Raw genomic sequence first — 11,364 nt, forward strand, 5'->3', positions numbered from 1 at the left:
CCCCATATAACGGTACCTCCCAATATTCGATATTTTGATGATTTTAGCTAAATTACTCTCCGTTTATTTAAAGTTTCGAATTGGAATATGGTACAGAAGCCATTCTGTAGGTCCACGTCGTATAGACTCCAATATAACGTCTATAATCGGTATCTTTATAATTTTAAAAGAATTTTTTAAGTATTTTATTTTCTTTTTTTTTATAAATTTCCAAATTTGTTCCAAATGGTGGAGGGTATTCAAAGTTCGACCCGGCCGAACTTACTGCTTTTTAACTTGTTTCTACTCCCAGGAGTACTCCCGCTCGGCTTCAAGTGAGTTTCACTTTCTACTCGAATTCTAGCTGTTTTTACGGAGGTCTGGATGACATCCTCACGTTACAAAGACGATTGTTAATCAGCCAGATTTTTATTCACTATTTATCTAATTTGGATGCCAAATTGAGTTTCAGATTCTCAATATAGAAAATTACCAAAAATATCAATCAGCTCGACTTCGAGCGAGTTACGCTCTTTGGTCAACTTCGAGCTAGTTTTTTGAGGTCTGAAAGAAATGATATATTATAAACAGGTTTCTGAAGTAGTCAAATCAAATAGTATTTTGAGTTTCAGGTTCTCATTTTTTAGAATTGGTCAAAAAAATATCAGTATTTTTTAAAACACTCATAGGAGAGCCTAAAATTAACACATCATTCTTATTGTATATATGTCGTCCCTTAATTTATTGTAAGCGTTTAATATCCCCTAGAACAAGGTTTACATTTTTTGTTTTCCCAAAATTTTGCATTATTTGTTTTACATTTATCTCGTGAAGTCACCGCATTTGAAACATTTGCAATCGGTGGGCTCTCTCAAACGAATATCCATGGTGGCCATTTCGGGGGAATTCAAACGGGTGCCATCGGGATCATAACAGTGAGACAGGGTTATTATTTTCTCCTTCAAAAAACTTTCACGGCAGCAATAGCATTCCTGGAAAGAAATCATATTTTTATTAAAAGGATGAAAAGAGAGAAAAAAATAACCCCTACCTTCAAGAACCCCGTTGGCGTGATAACCGATGGCTGCACCTGACTATTACACAATCCCTCACACTTGTTCACAATCACATCGGCATTGCAGGTCCTTTGCATTCTACCCAATTCATCGAATTCCTCTTTGATTAAATGAATTTCCGATTTGATGGTTTCACAATTTTCATCTCCTGTCCCCTGGGAATAGCGCAGGGCATTGGTGAGATTTTCCACAAACAAAAGTAAATAGATGAACAAACATTGCAAGGATAATTTCCACAATTTAAGCATATCCTTGCAAATGGAAAAAATTGACTTCTAAATTATTTGTTGAGTATCCAAAGGAAATGCGATGCCCTCTAAAGGAACGTAGGATATGGACTACTTCATTGTTACTTGCTGGCAATAGCTTTTATACCATCACTCCATGTTGTAATTCCCAAAGGATTCATAATCCTTTTTAGGAATACAAAAAAAAAAAAAAAAAACAGGCAAATGTCTGTCATTTATATTTATGATTCTATTGATTGAATGTTTGTGTTTAACACAGCAGGCTTAATGAGTCCTTTTAATAAGTTATTACCATTGCCATTGAGTTATGACTGAATGGTCTGTAACATGATATAATAATGAATACTTATGTATTTGGAGGCACATTTGGATATCATGTTATGTGAAAAAAGTATTTTTTTTTTTTTTTGTGGTGTAGATGGGTGTACTAAGTAACGAATCCGAAATTTGTTGTTCATGTTTCGATAAAAGAGAAAAATGGACAAGTGGCAATATGAAGCACGAGCATTTTTCCTCAGACCATCCACAGTTGAAACCAGTAAAGAAAGTCCTAAAGTCGGGCGGGGCCGATTTTATGATACCCTACACCACTTTGCTATGGGAGAATTCAATCATACACCCTATGATTATAACTATAATTGAAAATTCAAAGGACTAAATATGCCGAAGCATTTGTATCTTTTAAGTTCGGTCTTAAATTGCCCATTTGGTGCAAAATTAATTTGAAATCAGATAAAGATATACATGGGAGATATATATCTAAATCTGAACCGATCTCGATAACATTTGGCAAAAGATATTTTTGAGCTGTATTTGATATATTTCCCTGAATATCGTTGTTACGGAGTGCATATTACGGCTGTGGGTAACAAATACAACAAATCGGATGAACAATATATATGGGAGCTATAGCTACATCTGAACCGATCTTCGCCAAATTTGGCATACTACCTTCTAGACTCAGTTCGGTCGTATGTGCCAAATTCCATCCCATTTGAACAAATATTAGACGTTTGGTGCACAATAAAAGGAAAATCGGACGAAGTTATATATGGGAGCTATATCCAAATCGGAACCGATCTCGATAAAATTTAGCAAAGGTATTTCTGAGCTGTATTTGATATATTTCCTCAAATATTGTTGTTACAGAGTGCATATTACGGCTGTGGAGGACAAAAATTACAAATCGGATGAACAATATATGTGGGAGCTATAGCTATATCTGAACCGATTTCGATCAAATTTGGCATACTTATTTTCAGACCTAATTTGGTTGTATGTGCAAAATTCCATACTATTCGGGCTGATATTACACATTTGGTGCACAATATAAGGCAAATCGGACGAAGATATATATGGGAGCTATATCTAAATTTTTACCGATTATCTCCAATTTCAATAGGGTTCGTCCTTGGGCCAAACAAATGTTTGGAAAATTTCATCTCAATCGGATAATAAATGCGACCTGCATTTTGTTCACAAGAGTACATGGACAGACGGACGGACGGACAGACATGCACAAATCAACTCAGAAAGTGATTCTATGCAGATCATCAAACGGAACTATGGGTCTATCTCGTTTCCTTTTGCCTGTTACAAACAAATGCACAAAGACATAATACCCTGACCACCTTGTGGTCTAGGGTATAAAAATAGCGATTAATAACACATATTAAACAAGTAAGCAAAAGCTATAGTCGTGCGAGGCCGACCCTACAGCACTATAATATATTGGAAAATTGTGACCTGTAGAGCCACTGCAAGAAGTCTTAATTTTTGGTCCATTTGAAGCCCTAAATACACAACTTGAAAAACAATAGGGTTTAATTCTGACCCTAACCCTCTCTTTGAGCGTCTTAAAATCTGTGTGCGGGAGGTACCAGAAGAAATCGTCCGATCTCTACCATCTTTAGAACAGATCTTGTGTTGATGGAAATATTGAGATGTACCAAGTCTATATGGAATCGGATGTTAATTGTTAAAATTACTAAAAATTTTGACCCTTTGTTGTGGAGGTACTAGAAGGGGTTTGAAGATATATGTCATCTTCACAACAAATATTGTGTTATTAAAAATGTTTTGATGTGCGAAATTTGAAGAGAAAGCGATGCTTATTTGGCTTTCTTTGAGCGTTTTGTTTTTCAAAATCTTAAACCCTGTATGGGGGATGTACCAGAAGAAATGGTCCGATCTCTACCATCTTTAGAATATATCTTGTGTTGATGGAAACATGGAGATGTACCAAGTTTGAATGCAAGCTTGTGTTAATTTCGTGTTTTAGGAGCTTTGTGATTATTAGAAAATGTTAACCCTTTGTGGGGGAAGTACCAGAAGGAATTGTCCGATCCCTCCCATCTGTACAACAGATCTTGTGTTGATATAAGTATTGAGATGTACCAAGTCTGAATGGCATCGGATATTAACTTCGCGTTTTATGAGCTTCATAAGTATTCAAAATTTTGACCCCTTGTGGGGAAGTTACCAGAAGGAATGGAGCAATATTGCCCATCTCCGAACTTGATATAAGTTTAACAATAATATTACGATGTGAGCACCAACCAGACAGGCGGACGGACTTACATCGTTACTCGACTCCAAATGTCTTGAAACGGGTTTGAAACAAAGAGACCTAGGGTCTAAAACCACTTTTTCGATGAGGCACGTTTTGGCTGTATCAAACGAGATATACCCATGTGGATATAGCCATATGGCTAGAGAGGGTATCGGAGCATTAGATAGATGGGACCCAATTTTCACCAAATTTCGTATTTGCTTCCATAATATATTCCGTTGAATGTGCAAAATTCCATCCAATTTATGCTGATATTTTACATTGGGTGCGCAATAAACGTCTAATAGGATGAAGATGTATATCGAAGCTATATCGAAATCTGAACTGATCTCGATAAAATTTAGCACAGGTATTTCTATGCTATCATCTACAACCCATCAGCTGGCCCAAAAATCGTTATTGTGGGCATATATTACGAAGGTGGATGATTTAAACATCAAATCGGATATATATGTGGGAGCTATAGCCATATCTTAACCAGCATCAGATATCCGGCAACACATATCATTGTTGGAGAGTGCATATTACGAATGTGAGCCACTTAAACACCAAATCGGATGAAAGATATATATGGATGCTATAGCTATATCTGAACCGATTTTCACAAAACTCTAAGCACAGGCTTATAGGCGGATATCTGCCGGATGTGCTTAAATCCAACCAATTGGTACGAATATTACAGCTTTGGCACATACCACAGCCACTCCACTTAATAATTGGATATCTGACCTTACAGTAACCGGTACACAGTTGGTATCACCTGCGATAATCGTCTTTGATCTGTGATATAGTACCTGCCGTCTTGAGATGGACGTCAGGAAAGTAATCCATGGTTGAATAACTTGAATTTTTAGGTTATGCGCGACCAAGTTCCTCTAGGTTGAAAATGTATGTATCCTCTTTTTACAGAAGGGGTCGATCCCTTCTATGAACATTTTTCTATTCTTTGTTCGGATATTTTGTAACAAAATCAATGTCCCGAATGAAACTCTTATTAACAGTCAAGATTTTCAAATATCTTTCGATACTAACCATAGATGTAGGATCTTTGAGAGTACATTACATATACAGACCTCATCATTTCGGGCTTATTCCTTTTGAAATTTCCTTTATGAGAAGTGTCCAATCAACACCAAACTTGGCCTTATGGTTTTTAAGGAATTTCTAGCAAGTTCCTGTGGTGTCTGCGTTTTCTTCTGGTTTGTAAGACTTAAGGTCCAATTCGGGGGTAATGGCCTGAAAAAGTAGTGTGTCTAAGCAAGAACAATTTTCTTTTTTCGTCGAGATCTCTATCCGCGTATACTATTCTTAAAAGTCGGAAAGATACCCCAACTATATATTTGAAAACCATGGTTTAAACTAAATTTGAATTTAGACTCACAACGGTCACTATTTCCCCATTAAAAGTGATAAGCATTTACGTTATATTCTAGTCTAAAGTTGATCAGACTTCTAATATCTATCAGAATGCCCCGAATGTCTTTACTTATTTGGTCTAAACAAAATATATAGATATAGAAATAAATCCATCCCACGAATCCCGAAACTTTGTGTCACCTTTTCTTTCTATACCCTCAGCAGAGGGTACATATCATTTGATACGGCCAAAACATGTCTCATCGAAATAACGGTTTTAGATTTAGATCTCTTTGGACCAAATCCGATTCAGGACATTTGGAGTCGATCTAGCGATGTCTGTCTGTTTGCTTGGAGCTAATGATAACTCTCGAAGGGAGTATCCGATTTGATCCAAAGTTGGTACATTGAAATATTATTGTCAAACTTTGATCAAGTTCGGAGATGGACAATATCGGTCCACTACTTCTGGTACGTGTGGGAGGTAATGTTAAAAATTTCAAAGAAAATAATTTATTGCACAGAAAGAGAAAGAATAATGCGATCTTGCTCCAACTTTGCGAATCCTAATATATTCATCAGTGCTAGGTCAGGTGCGAAACTGGACAATATCGCTCCACTCCATCAAGTACCTCCCCTACAAAGGGTCAAATTTTTGAACAATTACAACTCTTATAAAATTTGTTTGAATTTTTGTGAAAATTGAAGATAATCGGACTCTTATTGTCTTCAATTTTCACACATCGCAATAATTTTTTTTTAACCCAAGGTCTGGTGTTAAAATGGAATACAACGGTCCACTCCTTCTGGTACTTCCCCCACAAAAGGTCGAAATTTTCAAAACAAAAAAAAAAAAAAAATAAATAAATAAAACCAAAAAATGTAAGGGTCGAATTGTCTTAAAATTTCACACATACCAATATTTATACCCTACACCACAAGGTGGTCAGGGTATTATGTCTTTGTGCATTTGTTTGTAACAGGCAAAAGGAAACGAGATAGACCCATAGTTCCTTTTGATGATCTGCATAGAATCACATTCTGAGTCGATTTATGCATGTCCGTCCGTCCGTCTGTCCGTCCGTCCGTCTGTCCATGTATTTTTGTAAACAAAGTACAGATCGCATTTATTGCCCGATCCAGATGAAAATTTGCACAGATCATTTGTTTGGCCCAAGAACGGACCCTATTGAAATTGGAGATAATCGGTCAAAATTTAGATATAGCTCCCATATATATCTTCGTCCGATTTACCTTTTTTTGTGCACCAAACGTGTAATATCAGCCCGTATTGTATGGAATGTTGCACATACAACCAAATTGGGCCTGAAAATAAGTATGACAAATTTGATCGAAATCGGTTCCGATATAGCTATAGCTCCCATATATATTGTTCATCCGATTTGTTATTTTTGTCCTCCGCAGCCGTAATATGTATTCTGCAACAACAATATTTGGGGAAATATATCAAATACAGCTCAGAAATACATTTGCTAAATTTTTATCGAGATCGGTTCAGATTTGGATATAGCTCCCATATACAACTTCGTCCGATTTGCCTTTAATTGTGCACCAAACGTCTAATATTTGCCCAAATGGGATGAAATTTGGCACTTACGACCGAATTGAGAATCTAGAAGCCAGTATGTCAAATTTGGTGAAGATCGGTTCAGATATAGCTATAGCTCCCATATATACTGTTCATCCGATTTGTTATATTTGTTACCCACAACAAACGTCTAATATTTGCCCAAATGGGATGAAATTTGGCACTTACGACCGAATTGAGAATCTAGAAGCCAGTATGTCAAATTTGGTGAAGATCGGTTCAGATATAGCTATAGCTCCCATATATACTGTTCATCCGATTTGTTATATTTGTTACCCACAACAGTAATATGCACTCCGTAACAACGATATTCAGGGAAACATATCAAATACAGCTCAGAAATATATTTGCCAAATTTTACCGAGATCGGTTCAGATTTGGATATAGCTCCCATATATATCTTTATCCGATTTCAAATTAATTGTGCACCAAATGGGCAATACAATTCCGATTTTAAAAGATACAACTGCTTCGGCATTTTTAGTCCTTTGGACTTTAAATTATAATTATAATTATAGCGTGTATGATTGAATTCTCCCATAAAAACTTTTAAATGTTATGTGGAGCTCTACTAAATTAGAAAAGTGGTGTAGGGTATCATAAAGTCGGCCCTGCCCGACTTTAAGACTTTCTTTACTGGTTTTATAAACCTAAGATCTGGTCTTAAGATGGAATATATCGGCCCACTCCTTCTAGACAGGTTCTCTTTATATTTCATACATCCCATTGCTTTTACTAACAAAAGATGTGTTGTGAAAATGGGATATATCGGTCCACTCCTTCTGGTACCTCCACCACAAAGACTCAAAGAAAGGGAAATAAGCATCCAACTCTCCTGAAATTTCACACATACAAACATTTTTGCTAATACAATATCTTTGGGCAGATGATATATATCTGCGAACCCCTTCTGGTACCTAATTCACAAAGGGACAAAATTTTCAATACTTTTATCTGTCATAACTTGCAAAATAAGTCAGCGATTCTTATATATATATCTCTTTGCCAGAAACCTGAGATGAATATGGAATTTATGATTTTCCATAAATTTGATATAAAATGTTCGATTTTCCTGTAAAATTTCCCAAAAAGTTACTTAGATTTGTATTATTCTCTTCCTTTTCATATTCAACATGTGTTAAACATCTAATATTCACATATTTATATTTTATCTCATTATAATATCCACTCATATACATATTCATTGCATTCAAATTTTTCTGGTTCCCACACAAAACAACTTGTTAAAGCGATAATATATTGAAATGTATTTTGTAACGCCGTTTTTCGTTTCGTTCCTCGGTAATTCAATTCAACTATCCGACAGACCATAAATTCAATTGATATTGCATTACTCAGATTTGATTAAATTTGACATGCAGTTGGAGCGTTTAACTCGAACCAGCAAGCATTAAATTGTTGTTTAAAGTGTTACTGGAACACGTTTCGAACAGCAATAAATACAAGCTAGGAAATTGAACAATCTCGCCGTGGCGGGCATGCATGCATGCAAGTTGGGTGTAATGCCTACACACCGAACATGGTGAAACATGCAAAAAATGTGGTGGGTTCGGATATAGATGAATTTTTAAAAAAGTACATTAAGATTTTTTAATGGATTGCCCAGCAGCACGTCTAAATAGAGACACGATGGACCTTCATATCTTCAGCTCGTCTCTAGAGACTCGATGGGCCTACAGCTCGTCTCTAGAGACTCGATGACCCACCAGCTCGTCTCTAGAGACTCGATGACCCACCATCTCGTCTCTAGAGACTCGATGACCCACCAGCTCGTCTCTAGAGACTCGATGACCCACAAGCTCGTCTCTAGAGACTCGATGGCCCACCAGCTCGTCTATAGAGACTCGATGGCCCACCAGCTCGAATTATTGAGAACTTTAAAATGGCCATAACTCCTAAAATGCTGAGTTTTCAGCGATTTTAGCTAGTATTTGTGATCACTTTTGTAGGCACGAATTATTGAGAACTTTAAAATGGCCATAACTCCTTAAATATTGAGTTTTCAGCGATTTTAGCTATTGTTTGTGATCATTTTTTTAGGCACGAAACTCGCTGGCCCACCAGCTCGTCTGGGCCTTTAGCTCAGACTCGGTGGGCCTTAAGCTTTATCGACTCTCCGGCCCTTCAGTTCGTCTATTTGAATCTCCGGTCCTTCAGCTCGTCTATATTGACTCGTCGGCCCTCCAGCACCTCTACATTGACTCTCCGGCCCTCCAGCACCTCTATATCAACTCGCCGGCCCTCCATCAACTCTATATCGACTCACTGGCACTCCAGCTCTTCTATATCGACTCTCTTGCTCTCCAGCTCCTCTATATAGACTCGCTGGCCCTCCATCTCTTCTATATCGACTCGCTGGTCCTCCAGCTCTTCTATATCGACTCGCTGGCCCTCCAGCTCTTCTATATCGACTCGCTGGCCCTCCAGCTCTTCTATATCGACTCGCTGGCCCTGCAGCTCCTCTATATCGACTTGCTGGGCCACCAGCTCCTTTATATCGACTCGCTGGCCCTGCAGCTCCTCTATATCGACTCGCTGGCCCTGCAGCTCCTCTATATCGACTCACTGGCCCACCAGCTACTCTATATCGACTCGCTGGCCCACTAGCTACTCTATATCGATTCGTTGGACCACCAGCTACTCTATATCGACTTGCTGGGCCACCAGCACCACTACATCGACTCGTTGGCCCACCAGCTCTTTTATATCGATTCGCTGGCCCTCCAGCTCTTCTATACCGACTCGCTGGCCCTCCAGCTCGTCCATATCGACTCGCTGGCGCTCCAGCTCCTCTATATCGACTCGCTGGCCCTCCAGTTCTTCTATATCGAACCGCTGGCTCTCCAGCTCCCCTATATCGACTCCCTGGCCCTCCAGCTCCTCTATATCGACTCGCTGGCCCTACAGCTCCTCTATATAGATTCGCTGGCCCACCAGCTCCTTTATATCGACTCGACGGGCCCACCAGTTCCTCTATATCGACTCGCTGGCCCACCAGCTCCTCTATATCGACCAGCTCTTCTACATAGAATAGCTGGCTCACCAACTCTTCTACATAGAATAGCTGGCCCACCAACTCCTCTATATAGATTCACTGGCCCACCAGCTCTTCTATATCGACTCGTTGGCCCATCCAGCTTTTCTATATAGACTCAATGGCCCTCTAGCTCCTCTATATCGACTCACTGGCCTACCAGCTCTTCTCGATAGACTCGCTGGCCATCCAGCTCCTCATCTATATCGACTCAGTGGCCCACCAGCTCTTCTATACTAAAATGGTTTCCAAATGAGAAAACTTCCCCCTCGTCCTACCTATCTCCACTACTAACTCTATATTATAATTAAATGATATATTGCAATTCAAATGTGTGGTGTGTTATAATGGAAATTCCATATAATTTTGTGATTTGTGGAAATTTGAAATGATGTCAACTATGTTGTTAAAGTCAGCGTTATTTGTTTCCCCCCAGCTTACTACCTGATTGCTGTTGTTACACCTGCCACTAGCATTCTTTTTGAAAATGAAAAACAAAAAAAATTGAAATGCATTTTTTCAAAAAGTTGTTGCTACTGTTGCAGCGGCAACGGAGCTTGCATGTCATGATTGTCGGTTTTTGAAAACTGTATTTAATGTACCGCAACTGACAAATTAACAAGCCAAAAGGTAAAATTTGCCGTTTGTTGTCGTTCGGCAATGAGTTTTGATATTAATATTGCTTCTGTCTTGATTATGATTATGGTGTTGTGCGTGTTGTAGTGGTCCGACTTTTTTTTCCAACAAAATAAATACAGTATTTGTTGTTCGTTATGTCGACAAGCGGCTAACAGCAAAAAATCAAAAAAAAAATTGAAATAAACGCTTTGAAAATTATACACATTACGCTTGAAGCGGCATCGTCAGCCAGTGGTTGCAACGAGCGCAACAGCTATGACACCAACATGCCGCAACAACATATTAACAACAATAACGCTCCACATATAAACACTGGCGTTTTTTTTTTTTTTTTAAGTTAAGGTACATGCCGCCAACATTCAATTGTGTGTTGCTGCTGAATATGCCAGTGTGCGTATGTGTGTGTACATTCAGTGTTATCGATGCAGTTGTTGTTCTTGTTATTTGTGGCAGCAACAACTTGGCAAAAAGGAAGATTGTAATTGAATGCATTCATGTGACGCCATTCATAACATGCCACAATTAATAGTTGAACGAACTTGTTGCCGATATTGTATGGGGCACAGTGGGGTATAAAAATATTTTATTTTTATACCCTACACCACAAGGTGGTCAGGGTATTATGTCTTTGTGCATTTGTTTGTAACAGGCAAAAGGAAACGAGATAGACCTATAGTTCCTTTTGATGATCTGCATAGAATCACATTCTGAGTCGATTTATGCATGTCCGTCCGTCCGTATTTTTGTAAACAAAGTACAGGTCGCATATATTGCCCGATCCAGATGAAATTTTGCACAAATCATTTGTTTGGCCCAAGGACGAACCCTAT

General features: G+C 38.3%; 1 protein-coding gene across 1 annotated transcript; it reads right to left on the reverse strand.

Moving 5' to 3' along the window:
* Window positions 1–733: 733 nt before the first annotated feature.
* On the reverse strand, window positions 734–1,651 carry LOC101895965 (partner of bursicon). Its single transcript, XM_005187943.4, has 2 exons — window positions 1,031–1,651; window positions 734–971 (listed from the first exon to the last, which is right to left on the reverse strand). The coding sequence occupies exons 1-2, from the start codon at window positions 1,301–1,303 to the stop codon at window positions 801–803; spliced, it is 444 nt and encodes a 147-aa protein (XP_005188000.1). The 5' UTR covers window positions 1,304–1,651; the 3' UTR covers window positions 734–800.
* Window positions 1,652–11,364: the final 9,713 nt, after the last annotated feature.

Source organism: Musca domestica, unplaced genomic scaffold (genome assembly GCF_030504385.1).
Source record: "Musca domestica strain aabys unplaced genomic scaffold, Musca_domestica.polishedcontigs.V.1.1 7, whole genome shotgun sequence".
In the NCBI taxonomy this organism is placed as follows: domain Eukaryota; kingdom Metazoa; phylum Arthropoda; class Insecta; order Diptera; family Muscidae; genus Musca; species Musca domestica.